Source organism: Hylobates moloch, unplaced genomic scaffold (assembly GCF_009828535.3).
Source record: "Hylobates moloch isolate HMO894 unplaced genomic scaffold, HMol_V3 SCAFFOLD_5, whole genome shotgun sequence".
Taxonomy (NCBI): domain Eukaryota; kingdom Metazoa; phylum Chordata; class Mammalia; order Primates; family Hylobatidae; genus Hylobates; species Hylobates moloch.
The window spans coordinates 21,868,361-21,886,439 of record NW_026652280.1 but is presented as its reverse complement, the minus strand read 5'-3'; the positions used below and the strand labels follow the sequence as shown (position 1 = coordinate 21,886,439).

Sequence of the window (18,079 nt, the reverse complement as noted above, 5' to 3'; positions counted from 1 at the left end):
GACTTTTGGAAGCTTGTGCCTGGTTTCCTTTGCACTTTGCTCCATGAGCCTTTGGTGATCTTGCTCTGTGTCCTTTTGTTGTAATAAGTCACAGCTGTGAATATGACTATGTGCTGAGGCCTATGAGTCCTTCCAGTGAATCATCAAACCTGGGAGTGGTCTTGAGGGTCCTCGACATACTTTATTTTTAGCCTTGCCTTGTATTTGGAGCTATACAGTAGATTTTGGGGGTGCTGGGGGAGGTTTGCTTCTAAGAGAACTGCCTCTATGGGAAAGTAACAGCGATGAAATCAACCCTACATTGACTTTAGGAGTCCAGCTTCACTAATTTATCTAGGGCTTCCTGGTTTTCCAGTTCCCATCATTAAAGCACTCAGGGCACCCTACAACTGAAATTTCCCTTCCCAAGGGAATTCTCCTGTTAAAAGTGTGGCATTTCTGAGAACAAGTGAGGCATTTCTGAAAAAAAAAAATCCCTTCTTCCTGCATTTGAAGCTTGGAGTGCCCAGTAATTTTTCTATTCTACCTAAAGAGGTAAGATTTCTTTGTATTAGAAAAACATATGATAATATTAGTGCAAAAGACAGCAATCTAGATGAGAGATCTGCTGAGATGAAAAATAAATACCGTGTAAACCATGTAGTTCATCAAGTAATCAATTTTAGTTCTTTTAAATCTGGTTTTCCCACTATTCTTCATTATTTTAGTGTCAGCACCTGAAAATGGAAAATTCAATGTAATCAACAATTGGGAAAAATCAATTCACTAGCTCGCCAATAAAATTACTCTTCTTGGCCAGGCATGGTGGCTTATGCCTGTAATCCCAGCACTTTTGGAGGCTGAGTTGGGCGGATCACCTGAGGTCAGGGGTTCGAGGCCAGCCTGGCCAACATGGCAAAACCCTGTCTCTACTAAAAATACAAAAATTAGCTAGGCATGGTGGCACACGCCTATAATCCCAACTACTCTGGAGGCTGAGACAGGAGAATCACTTGAACCCAGGAGACAGAGGTTGCGGTGAGCTGAGATTGCACCACTGCACTCCAGCCTGGGCTACAGAGTGAGACTCTGTCTCAAAAAAAAAAAAAAAAGAAAAGAATAGCTCATGATGCTATTACTCTTCTTTTGGTTTTGATGGAGAAAGGACAAAAAAGCAATCCCCTCTAAGCCTTTAAAGATCATAGCTGATTAATTTCCCAAGAAACTCTGAACGTACCTGCAAAAATGACTAAGCCGTGGCAGAAATCAGTGTTCCTAATTACGCAGCCACGTAACAAAATTTTATCAGCATCCAAAGGAAAACTTGTGTTTCTCCAAAATAGTGTTCCTGTAAACTTATCTAGTCGGTTATTGGGTTCTTCACATTCAATAAAACCTTTTAAAAATATAAGATTCACATAATTCATCACAAACAAAAGTCTTTCTGGTTTTAATCAATAGGAATTGAACCAAGCAACTAAAATTTAAAGCAAAGTAAGACATGTTTTGTACAAACCATCAAATGTTGCCAATGCATCTTCTGTTTGGAGGTACTGGTCTGTGATTTCAAGTGACATCTTAAATTTTAAATTGGTTTCTCTAAAGGAAGGGGGAAAAAATGAATTAAATGAACAAATTTTCAAGTTTGAAATGGAAGTTAATCATCCAAAGCTACATTAGCCATACCTGGACATGAAGGCTAAATAATTAGCTGTTTCTATTTTCAAACTCTGTTCACCTTGGAACTTCAGGTTTGGATAAGGTTATCCCCTGAACGAGAGAAAATTTCTGACCTTGGGAAATGTTGGTTCCCTTCACTGTTTGTTGTTGTGAAGGTTAGGACAGAGGTGACCACAAACATCCTTCTCATTAACTTGAACTTTACCACCAGCTAGGACTACCAAAGTGCTGTTTGAAAATGTAGTGTCTAATATTTAATCACATTAAGATGATTCTATAACACATATTTGTTACAGAAATTCTGTTTCGTCTCTGTCAAATTCTTTTCCAGAGTGAATAACTGGATCACACGTTTTTGAAAGACAATTTTATTTGGAAAAGGAGGTCTTAGCTTTACTCCCGATTACCCCACCATAGTGCAAGGTAAGGTCGTGGGTGGGCACAAGGGCAGGCCGGGGACAGGTGCTCTCAAGGGTGAGGCTGCCTTCTCACGACTGACGGCTTTATATAGGATTCACGAATACTCAGGAATTTCCATGGACTAGGCACGTTCATTCTCAACCTCACCATTCTGTTCTGACAGGGCATGTTAGGATCTTATGTCTTTGTAAAGCTTTAGAATCTCTCGTGGAAATAATAGCAGTTTTATAGCTGAGAATAAACAGTCAGTCGGGCGCGGTGGCTCACGCCTGTAATCGCAGCCCTTTGGGAGGCAGAGGCAGGCAGATCACTTGAGTTCAGGAGTTTGAGACCAACCTGACAACACAAAGCTCCATCAGGCAACTGCCCATAATCCAATTTGGGTATAGCCTCGGGGCCTTAAAGGGAATGCAGTGTCTTTGTCAGTTAAGCCTTTACAATTAAGAAGTGGGCCGGGCGCGGTGGCTCACGCCTGTAATCCCAGCACTTTGGGAGGCCGAGACGGGCAGATCACGAGGTCAGGAGATCGAGACCATCCTGGCTAACACGGTGAAAACCCCGTCTCTACTAAAAATACAAAAAAAAAAAATTAGCCGGGCGCGGTGGCGGGCGCCTGTAGTCCCAGCTACTCGGGAGGCTGAGGCAGGAGAATGGCGTGAACCCGGGAGGCGGAGCTTGCAGTGAGCCGAGATCGCGCCACTGCACTCCAGCCTGGGGGAAAGAGCGAGACTCCGTCTCAAAAAAAAAAAAAAAAAAAGAAGTGGTTAATTGGTTTTTAACCAATTAGCCTTTACAATTAAGAAGTGGTTAATTGGTTTTAAGTATTTTTTTCTCCAAAAAAAAAAAAAAACCGAAAAAGTGTGATACATTTCCAACAGTCAGTTGACTGATCTATGAAGCAAAGACAGCCCTAGTTTTCAGTCTCATGATTTCCGCTGTCTGTAAAGCAGTGTATGCACATCTGGAGCGTGAGGCACAAGGAGCAGAGGGAGCAATGTCCCGACTCTACCGCTTGCTGTGTGACCTTGGGCAGGCTGCTGCACCTCCCTGGGCCTCCGATTCATCATGGATAATACAGACCAATAATATTCGTCTCACATGGTCGTTTGGAGGATTAAATGAGCTAATATGTAAAGTGCCGGCAACCTCGTGAGCACTCAATAAATGCCTTGAAAACTGGTCAGAAAACTGGTCAAAAACAGAACTTTATCCTCTTTTAAATGATAGCATAGTAACCAAAACCAACACAAGGAGAATTCAAAATTGCCTCCTGGGGCCAGGTGCGGTGGCTCACCCCTGTAATCCCAGCACTTTGGCAGGCCGAGGCGGGCAGATCACTTGAGATCAGGAGTTCAAGACCAGCCTGGCTAACATGGTGAAACCCCATCTCTACTAAAAAAGCAAAAATTAGCTGGGTGTGGGGGCTGAAGCCTGTAACCTCAGTTACTCAAGAGGCTGAGGCAGGAGAATTGTTTGAACCCAGGGGGTGTGGAGGTTGTAGTGAGCTGAGATAGCACCACTACACTCCAGCCTGGGTGACAGAGTGAGACTGTCTCAAAAATAAATAAATAAGTTGCCTATTGGTAAAGACTTTAAAAACCTGTTCCTTTCTCTGACACAGATAATAACCTCAATATTATTCATATCTGTCTGGACACTGCTCAGCAGTTGATAAAGGGCTCAGACACATATGCCCCTCTCTGATCCTTTTACCTTCCCTGAGAGGTGGAGAAAGGCAGGTAGTAAGAGCTCCACTTCACAGAGGGGCAAAGGTGAGATCGGTAGGGACAGGAAGCAGGTGGCAGAGGCAAGGCCAGATATCAAGCAGTCTGGTCCAGAATGCCCTGATTTCAATGGAATGAATGTGCCTTCAAAGGCCAGCTTTAAATCAGGCCCATCGAGACACACTTACCCATCCAGTTCTGCTGTTTCCACATAGCAGAGGCTGTTAGGCTCAGAGCTAGACAGCAGGAGAACGTCAGCCTGTCCAAAACAAAACACACAAATAACACCGAGACCACAAGAGAAAAGCCGAGCACAGGGGCTGGGGGAGAACAAGAAAGAGAGAAGCAGAACTTGCTCACTTACTGGAACAAAATCATTTTTTTTCAGACGAATGACATCTCCAACTTGAATTTCTTTCCACTTAGCAACTTTGAATCTAAGGATTAAAAGTAATGAGGATTTATGGATATTTTAAGTTACAGGCAAGGGAATTACTATTCTTTCTGGATGTTACAGATTCTGGAAAATGTGTAAGTCACAGAGAAAATGCTAAAATTTTGCTCTTTAATGATGTAAACACATTAAGCGGGGGGCATGAAAATTGTATCGGCCTCTGAAGGAAGCAATGATGAATGACTTTGATATATTCTTTTCATCTAGGTCATGTAAGGAAGAGTTTATGGGGGCCACTTATGTGCGTGGCAGGGAAATACTTGCCACCCCCTTTTGTTTTTGCTTATGTCCAACTCGCCTCCCTGCTGTGTTCCTTCTCGGTGACCCATCACTTGCTCCCTGCTGGTCCCAGGACAGAAGCACCTACGTTATGGCACCCACGTGGGCCTCCCAGAGTCTTCATGGCACTTCAGAGCTTGCCTACTCTCTGCTGTTTAAATTATCTTTATTATTTATTTATTAATTATTATTATTATTATTTTATTTTATTTTATTTTATTTTTTTTTTGAGACGGAGTCTCGCTCTGTCACCCAGGCTGGAGTGCAGTGGCGCAATCTCGGCTCACTGCAAGCTCTGCCTCCCGGGTTCACGCCATTCTCCTGCCTCAGCCTCTCCGAGTAGCTGGGACTACAGGCGCCCGCCACCACGCCCGGCTAATTTTTTTGTATTTTTAGTAGAGACGGGGTTTCACTGTGTGACCTCGTGATCCGCCCGCCTCGGCCTCCCAAAGTGCTGGGATTACAAGCGTGAGCCACCGCGCCCGGCCCCGTTAACTTCTTAATAGTAAAGGCTTAACTGACAAAGACACTGCATTCCCTTTAAGGCCCTGAGGCTATACTCAAATTGGATTATTGTCAGTTGCCTGATGGAGCTTTGTGCTGTCACCACAACTTGTGTTTACACAACTCCTTCAGCCTCCCTAGCTCATCATCTTCAGGGCTTTGCGCATGTCTTGACATCTTTCCCCAAATTCCCTTGCTAAAGTGAATTTTCCCTTCCCTGTACTGTCAGAGCATTTTGTTTTTATCTTTTTTATTCTGATATGGGTTTTATTAGAATGATGTGTGCAGGTGTCTCATCTTCTGTCTTGAACTATAAATTTCTCAAGGATACTGCCCTGCCTCCAACATGCATTAAGTACTCCATAAGTGTTTGTTAAATTAATGTAGTCAACTGTGATGGAGGCACCAACTCAGCGATCAGTAATGAGTTGTTTTTTTGAGCAAGAGGCTTCAGGCAGAACTGCAAATTCAAGTGCGAAAAATAGTAACTAAGGCCTAATTCCAAGACTTTTTATGTGTCAACACTGAGGAAAATAACCTGACTTACAGCTGTACTTCCACTCTGTCTAATTCAAATATAGACTATACCAAGCTATAAATATGTTTAGATGGCTTTTTTTCCTTTGCAAATAAGACAATTATGTTGAAAGTTACCTTTCAAGTGTCAAAAGACAAAATCACAACAACTTAAAGATCTTAATTGGCTTTATTTACAATTCCAGGATTAGGAAACCCTTCATTCAGTAAAATAGAATAAGTGTCCCAATGAGCCTAGCAGAGGAGGTTGTTGTTGTTGTTAAGACAGGAGTCTCAGCTGGGCGCGGTGGCGCACGCCTGTAATCCCAGCACTTTGGGAGGCCGAGGCAGGCAGATCGTGAGGTCAGAAGATTAAGACCACGGTGAAACCCCGTCTCTACTAAAAATACAAAAAATTAGCCAGGCGCAGTGGCAGGCACCTGTAGTCCCAGCTACTCGGGAAGCTGAGGCAGAATGGTGTGAACCTGGGAGGCAGAGCTTGCAGTGAGCCGAGATTGCACCACTGAACTCCAGCCTGGGCGACAGAGCAAGACTCCGTCTCAAAAAAATAATAATAAAAAAAAGACAGGAGTCTCACTAAGTTTTTCAGGCTGGCCTCGAACTCCTGGCCTCAAGTGATCCTCCTGCCTCGGCCTCCCAAAGTGCTGAGATTACAGGCGTGAGCCACCGTGCCTGGCCAGCCCATACGTTTAGCCTGTACCATAGCTACCTACACTGGTAAAGAGGAGCTCTGGGTTGCCTTGAATTTGGAAGTCTACAGTGCATGTCTGGCAGGGCCATGGCCTGAGCAGCCCCTTGCAGTGGGGTCACACCTATAAGAACTTGAGCATTAGCAGGGTAGAGCACAGGGGGCCTCCTCAGAGGAAACTGGAACATCAGATAGAAGAATCTAACAGAATTGCCTCCAATATTTCGGTATTCAGAATTGCCTTCCAGTAGCCCTGCCAAGAAGGTGCTGGCCTATCCATTTGTCATTTCGGACTTACATGCAAATTTCTATTTTAAAATTTCAGAAATATTGAAATGTAAAACATCTACAATTTCGTTTATTGAAAGATAAGCCAAACTTTTTTTTTAATCATGGAGTTAAGAATTGTATACTAAATTCTTGTAACATTAGGGGAACTGGGGCATAAACATATATTTAAAATGTATTTTAAATCTCCAAGTCCTTTTTGGCCATAAAAGAATGGCAGATAAACATAGAGTGATTAGATGTTTGCCTCCAAAGAAATTAAGTTTATTATTTATAGTAGGTTCATTATGTCCACTGGGTATATCATTTGTATATGTGAAAATCTTTAAAACAATATTATAGTTTAAAACTTTTAAAAGTGTTGATATGTTAAAAATGCTAATGAATATTTCCTATGGAATTTAGTACCCAAAATAGTCATCTTTTTATCTATTTTTATCACTATCCTTATTAGATTTATTACAACAGGGGTACATACTCATTAAAAAGATAATTTAAGGCCAGGCGTGGTGGCTTACGCCTGTAATCCCAACACTTTGAGAGATCAAGAAGGGCGGATAACTTGAGGTCAGGAGTTTGAGACCAGCCTGGCCAATATGGTGAAACCCTGTCTCTACTAAAAGTACAAAAATTAGCTGAGCATGGTGGTGCACGCCTGTAATCCCATCTACTTGGGACACTGAGGCAGGAAAATTGCTTGAACCTGGGAGGTGGAGGTTGCAGTGAGCCGAGATCGCGCTGCTGCACTCCAGCCTGGGCGACAGAGCGAGATTCTATCTCGAAAAAAAAAAAAAATTTAATGTACTAATAGCCTTCTACATTGTAATAATTATCTCTGAATGTGTTTCTACGCAGAGTTATGCATTACATCCTTGAAACTCAGTTACTAATTAAAGAAGACACAGTACCTGCCATCCTTAATGACGTCGCACGTCCTATTGTTGATTTCCTTATCCATTTTATGGCGAGCCTTGAGAAGGAAGATGGGGAAATGCTGTTTTAAACATCTCAATAGAGAAGGAAGGCATGATAACTGAAAGTCATCTCAAAGCAATGAGTAGAACGTTGTATGAGAAATCCTCACCACATCGTCCACCAGGTCTTTGATTGCAGTGACGCCCAGCACCACAAGCAGGGGCACTAGTGTGGTGTACCAAGCCAGGGTAGAGATTTGAGGAACTGCCTAAAAGAATAAAAGGGTTTATGTGTGTGTCCATGAAGGCATATCAAGCTTACAGGTAACTTACTGCTAATTCTAAGCTTGCTAATTCCAAGTCTCATCACCATCATCACATAAGTCTACATCCTGCAGAGTGTAGCATCTGGACAACCTCCTTCTAGTGGTTCTCTCTAGCTTCTGGATACCTGGAACAGAGCCCAGAGGGCAGTGGCTCCTGAAATTATCTCATTGCAACCTTAACTGGACACCAAGGAAGTTTTGTATCATGATACCTAAAAAAGAGTTGCTCTAAATTTTTTGCCTCTGGTGGAGTGGAGTTGGGCAGAGTGGGGCCCGAGTCTGCATCCCGCCTTGAGCAGAAGCAGAAAGCTCTGATGCCTCTCCGGGTCTGTACTGCAGAAGCGAGGATGGCCTGGTCTCCCATCCCCTTCACACGGAGGCAGCAGTGCTTTGGTTCCTCCCCCAGGGTGGTGTCAGTGGGGTCCATCCTCACCCAGCAACAGCGGGATCTAACAGGCTATGATTGTGAAAATCATATTTAACTGGGGGTGAGGGGGTAGGAGTGGCAAGGGAGAAGTCTCGTCTTAACTTTTTTTTGTTTTTTTTTTTTTTGAGACAGAGTCTCCCTCTGTCACCCAGGCTGGAGTGCAGTGGCACAATTTTGGCTCAGTGCAACCTCCACCTCCCAGGTTCAAGCGATTATCCTGCTTCAGCCTCCTGAGTAGCTGGGATTACAGGTGTGTGCTACCATGCCTGGCTAATTTTTTTGTATTTTTAGTAGAGATGGGTTTTCACCATGTTGGCCAGGCTGGTCTCGAACTCCTGACCTCAGGCAATCCTCCTGCCTCAGCCTCCCAAAGTGCTGGAATTACAGATGTGAGCCACCGTGCCTGGCCAAAGTCATCTTAACTTTTAAGGAATGCATGCATAATAGGTTCTATACTGCAGGTTTCTCAGTCAGTGGTTTCTGAGGATCCCATGTTGGAGGCAAAGATGGCAAGAGGTACTAGCTGCCTCTGAAAGCAAGGGATTAGGGAGAGCATCTCTGAGGGCATTAGAAGAAAGTGGCCTATCCATTTGGCCTATCCAAGAAAGTGAGTTGGCCTTGCAGGAAGCCCTACCTCCATCAAGACAGACTCTAAGTTTGAATGAAGATTGGGACACTAGTTTAATAAAGTTATTTCATAACCATCCTCCTGATCACTGGGCTATATAATGTAGTGGTTAAAATGACAGGCTTTGGAGTCAACTCCTAGATCCAAGTCTTGGTCAGCTCTACCATTTATGGCTTATGGGACTTTGAGCAAGTTACTTTAGCTTACTAGGTCTCAGCTCTTCTCTGCAAAATGGAGGTCATGCCAGGCCTGACCTTCTAGACTAGAAGAATTAAGTGCAGTGACAACACAAGTTAAGAAGCTGCCTAAGGCTATTACTGTTATGCTAATTTGGATTGCTGACCTTAAGAGAAGATAACTGGGCCAGGCGCGGTGGCTCACACCTGTAATCCCAACACTTTGGGAGGCCAAGGTGGGCAGATCACCTGAGGTTGGAAGTTCGAGACCAGCCTGACCAACATAGAGAAACCCCGTCTCTACTAAAAATACAAAATTAGCCAGGTGTGGTGGCGCATGCCTGTAATCCCAGCTACTCAGGAGGCTGAGACAGGAGAATGGCTTGAACCTGGGAGGCGGAGGTTTTGGTGAGCTTCACGCCATTGCACTCCAGCCTTGACAATAAGGCTGCCTCAGCCTCCATCTCAAAAAAAAAAAAGAGAGAGAGAAGATAACTGGGGTGCAGTTAGAAGACAGAAAGATCCTTCTTCCCACATCACGGTGAATACGTGGAACTCCTCTTCCCTGCTAGAAGGAAGTAAGGGAAAATGGCCTACTTCCTACAGAGCGGCACCTTGGAGTTTGCAGTGCTAACCTCTACACACATCTTTCTAAGCATCTCCTTTGATAACAGGGCCATCCTTTACTATCTGACTTGAAGGTCTTACAGTTTCCTAAATTATCGTGTATCCATTTCTCCTTAGCATTGTCTCTTCTTTTTCTCTCCTCTCCATGCATCCTCCATCCCCACCTAGACACACATTCTACCCCATTTTCATAAAACCTTAGAGGGTCAATTCCAGCAGATGTAACTTTTCCAAATCCAACGCTTGCTGTAAAGAATCTGATAAAGTGCCGGGTACAGTGGCTCATGCCTGTAATCCCAGCACTTGGGGAGGCTGAGGCGGGTGGATCACCTGAAGTCAGGAGTTTGAGACCAGCCTGGTCAACATGGTGAAACCCTGTCTCTACTAAAAATACAAAAATTAGCTGGGCATGGTGGCTGGCACCTGTGATCCCAGCTACTTGGCGGGGGGCTGAGGCAGGAGAATCGCTTGAACCCAGGAGAAGGAGGAGGAGGTTGCAGTGAGCCAAGATGGTGCCACTGCACTCCAGCCTGGATGACAAGAGCGAAACTCGAGCTCAAAAAAAAAAAAAAAAAAAAAGAATCTGAAAAAAACAGGTACATATTCTGAGCTTAAGCTTTGTAATCCACACGGCAGACACTAAAGGTTGATTCTGGCACTAACTAGTGTATGCAGAGTTCGCTCGATTACAGCAACAGATATTGCACAGTTAAACTCATGCTCTCTGGATAACTGGATGCTTTGCCACAATTAGGAAAAAAAAATTTTTAAGTAGGCCTTTTAAAATGTAAAAACAGTTCACAAAAATAACCTACTGAAATTTATGACCAAAATTTTAATAAAAAATCAATGATCTTTCTGGGGGGAAATTCAGCATCTAAATACAATAATAACAGACAAGCATAATAATAGGTTTAATTTTAAGGTGCAAATAATTTTACAAAGTAAGGATTTTATTTTATTTTTTTTGAGATGGAGTTTAGCTCTTGTTGTCCAAGCTGGAGTGCAATGGCGTGATCTCAGCTCACCACAACCTCCGCCTCCTGGATTCAAGCGATTCTCTTGCCTCAGCCTCCCGACTAGGTGGGATTACAGGCGCGCGCCATCACGCCTGGCTAATTTTTTGTATTTTTAGTAGAAACGGGGTTTCACCATGTTAGCCAGGTTGGTCTCGAACTCCTCAACTGAGGTGATCCGCCCGCCTTGGCCTCCCAAAGTGCTGGGATTACAGGCGTGGACCACTGTGCCTGGCTGGATTTTAGTTGTATTCACTTCAGGGATACCAGTTTTAACACCCATATCAGTATAACATGAAATTTTTTAAAATACAGAACTAGAATAATATTTCCATTTGCTCCCTTTCCCTGTTCATATAACACTGATTGAGCTGGTTCTGTGTATGAGGCACTGTTCCTTTATGTACAGAACCCTGATGCTAATATAAAACACTTTCAAGATTATTCACATAATATGTGTCTACAGCTTAAATGTTATTGAGTCACTATAATTCAAACAGATTTAAGATAGCAAAGGGCATTACCTGTAAGATAAGAAGAACCAGGAAATATAAATTGGCTGTTCTCTTAAATTGCTCAAACAGATTCATTGGTATAAAGGTAAATGCATTGTACTTGTATGTTTTAATTGCATTATTCTGTTGGAAAAAATAAGAGTCATTCTAAATGATGCTGTATTTATCACAATGTATATACAACTGCAAAAATCACTAAGTCCCACAGCTTACAGTGACAAAGGAACATAATCTGTCAGAAAGATATTGATGATTTTGGCTGGGTGCGGTGGCTCATGCCTGTAATCCCAGCACTTTGGGAGATCGAGGTGGGTGGATCACTTGAGCCTAGGAGTTCGAGACCAGCCCGGCCAACATGGTGAAACCCCACCTCTACTAAAAACACAAAAATAAGCCAGGTGTGGTGGCATGTGCCTGTAATCCCAGATACTTGGGAGGCTGAGGCAGGAGAATCGCTTGAACCAGGAAGGCAGAAGTTGCAGATCGCCCCACTGTACTCCAGCCTGTGTGACACAGTGAGACTCTGCCTTAAAAAAGAAAAAAAAAAAGAAAGATACTGATATTTCTTTTAAGCTTTTAATTCTAGCCAAGCAGCCAAGCCTCAAAATGACTACTTGGAGTCTTATGACAGAGGCAGTAACAAGAAACAGACATCAGACTGTGACCGAATAAATCCTGCTGTCAGATTCCTTGACCCATTAGAGACCGTTAGAAAACAGGGTAAAGGTAGACAACCACATGGCCAAAGCCAGGAAAAGTGACGCTTTTATTTAAGTAAGGAGACAGAGACTGCTATGTAAGAAAGAGCAAAAGGTACTGTAGTGGGTTGCATTGTGTCCTGCAAAAGATATGTTCAGGTCTTAACGCTAATATCTATGAATGCGATCTTATTTGGAAATAGGATCTAGGCAGAGATAATCAAGATGAAGTCATACGTGATTAGGACAGGCTCTAATTTAATGAGGTGCTTATTCAGACTGGGGTCCCTATAAGAGGAAAGTTGCACACAGACACACACAGGAAGAGTGCCCCTTGAAGATGGAAGCAGAGATTGGGGTGACTTCATCTGTAAGCCAAGGAACTCCAAGGACTGCAAGTGGCCACCAGAAGCCAGGGGAGAGGCAGGGAACAGATTCTCCTGCAGAGGCTCCAGAAGGAACCGACCCTGCCAACACCAAGATTTCAGACTTCTGATACCTGCATCAGGAGAGAGTAAACTTCTGTTGTTTTAAGCCATCCAGTTGTGGTACTCTGTTACGGAAGCCCTCGGAACTAAAACACACATCTTACAACATTTAAGCCCACACTTAATATTTATTATTATTATTATTGAGACAGGGTCTCACTCCTGTCACCCAGGCTGGAGTGCAATGGCACAATCTCAGCTCACTGAAATCTCTGGCTCCTGGGCTCAAGCGATTCTCTTGCCTCAGCCTCCCAAGTAGCTGAGACTGTGGGCACATGCCACCACTCCAGGCTAATTTTTGTATTTTGCATTTCATCTTTAAGCATTCTTTATCACATTCCAAAGGTAATAAGCATTTTTGAGTCAAAAATATGTTTAAAATCTCTAAATCCTTTCCAGGCAGAGAAGCAGAAGATAAGTTCTTAAGAGATTCCTTTCAAACTCATTACTTTCAAACAGGAGGCTTCTGTGCCATCATTGTATATTCTTTCATAAAACATTTTTAAGAGAGCTTAAAATTTAAAAAAGAGAGAGAGAAAATTTCAATCTACATAATTCTGTTTTGTTTCAAGTCACCCCCTACCCACCCCAAAGGTAAACATCAATAAAAATGACATTCTATAGAAATAATGGTGATTATCAATAGCCCCAGGCAGGTGGTTACGTGGAAGGCAGGTGTAGCATGAAGGTAGTAAGCATGCCAGCTACTGGAAAAAACTGCATTTTAATAAAAACAATTCAGAAAGTTAACAACTCACCGCATATTTACTCTCCTTAATACAAAAGAATTTTGTGTTCATAAAGTGAGGTTGTTCGTGGTACTTGCGATCGTTTGCTTTCACTTGCCATGTACATTCTTTAAAAAAAAGGGAGAAAAGTTCATAAGTAGCAAATTAACATGTTGTTATGAGTTGAATTGTGTCTTCCCCAGATTCAAATGTTGAAGTCCTAAACCTCCATCCCTCAGAATGTGATCTTATTTGGAAACTGCTCATTGCAGATGTAATCAAATTAAAGTGAAGTCATTAGAGAGGACCCTAATTCAACATGACTGATACTTTTACAAAAAGGGAAATTTGGACACAGAGATAGATGGAAGAAAATGTGAAGTCACAGGGAGAAAATGGCCATCTGCAAGCCAAGGAGAGAAGCCTAGAACAGATCTCTCCCTTATAGCTCTCAGAAGGAATCGATCCTGCTGATACCTTGATGCCTAGAGGAAGGCATAAGCATGCCGTGGCTATCAAAGCTGGAGGCAAGCATGCTATAAATCAGGAAGAAAATGAGGAAGCAGGCCGGGCACAGTGGCTCATGCCTGTAATCCCAGCACTTTGGGAGGCCAAGGCGGATCAAGAGGTCAGGAGTTCAAGACCAGCCTGGCCAAGGTGGTGAAACCCCGTCTCTACTAAAAATACAAAAATTAGCCAGGTGCAGTGGCGGGCGCCTGTAATCCCAGCTTCTCAAGAGGCTGAGGCAGGAAAATTGTTTGAACCCGGGAGGCGGAGGTTGCAGTGAGCTGAGATTGCGCCACTGCACTCTAGCCTGGGCGACAGACCAAGACTCCATCTCAAAAACACAAAAAGAAAAGAAGAAAAGAAAAGAAAAGAGAACGAGGAAGCACCTCTTTGGCATCAAGTTCTCCATGAACATGCATGCTGGATGAAGCTCCCTTGAGTGACGCACGTAATAGAGTGAACTAGGTTTTGATGAATCCCCACCAAACTGGCAGAGAGGAGAAATTAACAATGAGTGTGGCACAACTATTTTTGGAGATGGGAATATATTAAAAGACACCTGAAAGTAAAAAATTACAAAAATATCAGTCTTAACAACTATAATAATAAAGATATACTTTTGAAAATACTATATTTCACTTTTAAAATGACGTATTATCCTTTTTTTTTTTTTTCCCCTTTGAGACAGTCTCACTCTGTCACCCAGACTGGAGTGCAGTGTGTGATCTCGGCTCACTGCAACCTCCGCCTCCTGGGTTCAAGTGATTCTTCTGCCTCAGCCTCCTGAGTAGCTGGGATTACAAATGCCCACCACCACACCCGGCTAATTTTTGTATTTTTAGTAGAGACGGGGTTTCACCATATTGGCCAGTCTGGTCTTGAACTTCTGACCTCGTGATCTGCCCGCCTTGGCCTACCAAAGTGCTGGGATTACAGGCGTGAGCCACTGCGCCTGGCAAAATGATGTATTTTCTAGACTCCTACTCCAAAGGAAATATAGACAATATGGCAAGAGTAACAAGTGTAGGCCAAGCGTGGTGGCTCACGCCTATAATCCTAGCACTTTGGGAGGCCGAGGCAGGTGGATCACTTGAGGTCATGAGTTCAAAACCAGCCTGGCCAACATGGTGAAACCCCATCTCTACTGAAAACACAAAAAATTAGTGGGGCATGGTGGTGCATGCCTGTAATCCCAGCTACTCGGGAGGCTGAGGCAGGAGAATCTCTTGAATCTGGGAGGCAAAGGTTGCAGTGAGCCGAGATAGTGCCACTGCACTCCAGCCTGGGCGACAGAGGGAGATTCTGTCTCAAAAAAAAAAAAAAAAAAAAGGAACAAGTGTAGACTATTGAGGAATGCAAATAATTAACCTGATTGCTTTTTTTAAGCCACAATATCACTATTGAACATTTTTCTCATATCATTTTGGCTGCCTTTCATCGAGTAATCATAACAGTTGTGTTATTACAAATGAAAATTTTCCTGGTATCTTTGTAGCTCAAGTGCAATCTTATCAAAAAAGAAAATAAAAATGGAAATATAAAGCCACTCATAAGCACTGTAATCATGTATGCAATCAGAACAGCTAACTCCACTCAAAAAGGAGATCTCAAAGTAGGTAGATAAGACCTTATATAAGGTACTCTTGAATCCATTCTATTTGGTGGTAATTTGCAAATGCATGTGCTTTTAATGGTTTACTTCAGCTCACAGATGACTTGTGACACATCCCAGCCACCAGGGTTCTAGAACACTGTTCAGAACCACTGTTCCAAATTTCAGGAAGGCTGAGAAGAAAAACAGACAAGATTTCTCAAGAAGACAGAAAAGGCCAACAAGGGATTTTTAAAAAGTCAATTTTAGGAATACTCAAGTGGAAAGAAGAAATTGCCCTGTTAAGGGGCTGGACATAACGATCTTTCCCACGCCACCTCTGGTCCATCCCCCTTGTGGCTCTGTAAATTTGCTTCATAATTAAGCCACCAGCTGGTGGTGGCTCTGTCTGGTCCCAGCACTATACCCTCATCCCTGGCCAATTTTGATTTGGATGATTCAGACAGAGAGGGTGGCATCTGACCTCGAGTAGGAGCAGCAAGGGGTTACCAGAAATGACCTTGATCTCTTAATTTTACACTTCTGCCAATACTGTGGGGAGCCTGGAGAAAGTAACCGGTATGTCTTTGTCTGCAATTGAACCACAAATGCGTTTTTACTCAATTTTAGAAATCTGACTGCAGTCAAGTAATCAATAACCCTATTTCCAGTTAAAGATCCTTGTTTGGCCTAATTCAGACAAATCAGGGGACAAACAAATTGATGTCTACTCCTGATTCATCTATGAGTTTAGGCTAATTGCTTGAGCTGTATTTCAATGAGATACCATGAAAATATGAAAACAGAGTTCTGTGGACAAACACATTTGCAGAAGACAGCACCTTGCAACCCTCTCTTGGAAGTTCAATGGATTTGCTGGTACATTAAAGGCTGTGAGAAGTCCTGTAAAATAAGCTGATTTTATTTTATAAGTTAAATGTTTAAAATGCTTTAATATTTAAAATAGCTTTTCCAAAATTAATATAATTACAGGCACTTTTTAAAAAAAATCACAGAACACCTATTAATATGAGTCAAGAAGTGCTGCACTGATGCACATGCCTTCAGGAAGGGCAGCAAAACAGCACGCAGAGAAATTGACCTTTCTGAGCAAACATTTATTTTAAGTGTCTGCTTGGAACAGAGAACTTTACTGGACACTTGAACTACAAAGATAATTTATAGAAAAAGTAGGTATCTTGCCCCCATTTTCTTTCTTTGTCCTTTTTTCTTTTTCTTTTTTCATTTTTTTTTTTTTGAGACAGAGTCTTGCTCTGTCATCCAGGGTGGAGTGCAGTGGTGCTATCTCAGCTCACTGCAGCCTCTGCCTCCCAGGTTCAAGCAATTCTCCTATCTCGGCCTCCCTAGTAGGTGGGACTACAGGTGCACGCCGCCACGCCTGGCTAATTTTTGTATTTTTAGTAGAGACGGGGTTTCACCATATTGATCAGGCTGGTCTCAAACTCCTGACCTCAGGTGGTCCACCTGCCTCGACCTCCCAAAGTGCTGGGATTACAGGCTTGAGCCACCATGCCTGGCCACTTTTTCTTTTTCTTTTTTTTTTTTTAAGAGATGGAGTCTCACTATGTTGCCCAGTGCCTAGGCTGGCCTCAAATTCCTGGGCTCAAGTGATCCTCCTGCCTCAGCCTTCAGAGTAGCTGGGATTACAGGCATGCACCACACTGTGCCTGGTTCATCTCATTTTCTAGAATGGATATATTGACAAAGAAAAGAGAAGAAATAAAAAGTGCAAAAAATGCACCTTCACCATATGGCCCTTTAGCTAAAAGCTACAAAGCTAACAAGGGTGTGCCATCAGAACTATCCATGTACATGTACAGAGATGATTTTAACAGCTGCCATGTGACATGTGGCTCAAAGTCACCCCAAGTCTACTAAATGGTTGTGTTGTCAATATATTTAAATATGGCTACGTGCTCTCCAGAGTGTTCCCATGGTCACCACGTCCTTTGATCAGTGCCATCTGGAAGAGCAGATGAGTGCAGCCCTCCCCTCATCCTCTCTGTGCCGGCTCCGAATGCTTGCTTACAGACCCACCAACAACCAAGAAGCTGCACTGGTTGGTACACACTGCAGCAAACAAGGAAAACAAGATAAAAAGGCCAACATCAAAAAGAAAAAAAATAACAATAGAAACAATTGAAGAGAGAATGGGTAAAGGGCATGAAAAGACAGTTCATACAAAGGGAAATTCAATGTTGCTCTCGCTGAGGCTGGAGTGCAATGATGCGATCTCAGCTCACTGAAACCTCTGTCTCCCGGGTTCAAGAGATTCTCCTGCCTCACTCTCCCGAGTAGCTGAGATTACAGGCGCCCGCCATCACTCCCGGCTAATCTTTGCATTTTTAGTAGAGACTGGGTTTCATCATGTTGGCCAGACTGGTCTTGAACTCCTGACCTCAGGTGATCTGCCCACCTTGGCCTCCCAAAGTGCTGGGATAATGGGCATGAACCACCGCACCCAGCCTCAAATGGCTCTTAAACCTGTGAGAAGATACTTGGGTTCCTAAAAAAGGAATGGAATTCTTCACTGAGATAGTAGTTTTTATCCTATAATAGCAAAATATTGGCACATGGTAATGCTTGGGATGACATTCTAGGTTCAAAAGAGAACAGAGAAACAGACACTCTGAGGTTGCCTTTATGGAGAACAATTTGGCCAGATCTCAAAATTTAACACACACATGCACTGACCAAACGAACAATCACACTTCTAGGAAATATCCCCCATGTACCTACTGCAGGGCTTTTCAGTGCAGCCCTATTTATCAGAACGACTAGAAACAACCCAAATGCCTACTGGGAGCAGCCAGTTAAACACGATTACAATGAAAGCCTATGCAGTCAGCAAAAAAAGAATGAGG

The 18,079-nt window shown here is 43.1% G+C and overlaps 1 protein-coding gene across 4 annotated transcripts in view; it reads right to left on the bottom strand.

Moving 5' to 3' along the window:
• The window catches only part of ATP8B1 (ATPase phospholipid transporting 8B1), a 138,293-nt gene that overhangs the window by 49,603 nt on the left and 70,611 nt on the right, over positions 1–18,079 (bottom strand). For 2 of the 4 annotated variants that reach the window (XM_032152195.2, XM_032152196.2), the window contains exons 3-11: positions 13,127–13,224; positions 11,192–11,305; positions 7,638–7,736; positions 7,462–7,523; positions 4,168–4,240; positions 3,992–4,062; positions 1,496–1,578; positions 1,217–1,375; positions 628–716 (exon numbers count right to left, since the gene is read on the bottom strand). In XM_032152195.2, coding sequence (XP_032008086.1) covers positions 628–716; positions 1,217–1,375; positions 1,496–1,578; positions 3,992–4,062; positions 4,168–4,240; positions 7,462–7,523; positions 7,638–7,736; positions 11,192–11,305; positions 13,127–13,224 — 848 coding nt within the window. The remainder of the gene's footprint in view (positions 1–627; positions 717–1,216; positions 1,376–1,495; positions 1,579–3,991; positions 4,063–4,167; positions 4,241–7,461; positions 7,524–7,637; positions 7,737–11,191; positions 11,306–13,126; positions 13,225–18,079) is intronic. The other 2 variants (XM_058438300.1, XM_032152197.2) reach the window with 2 other exon arrangements.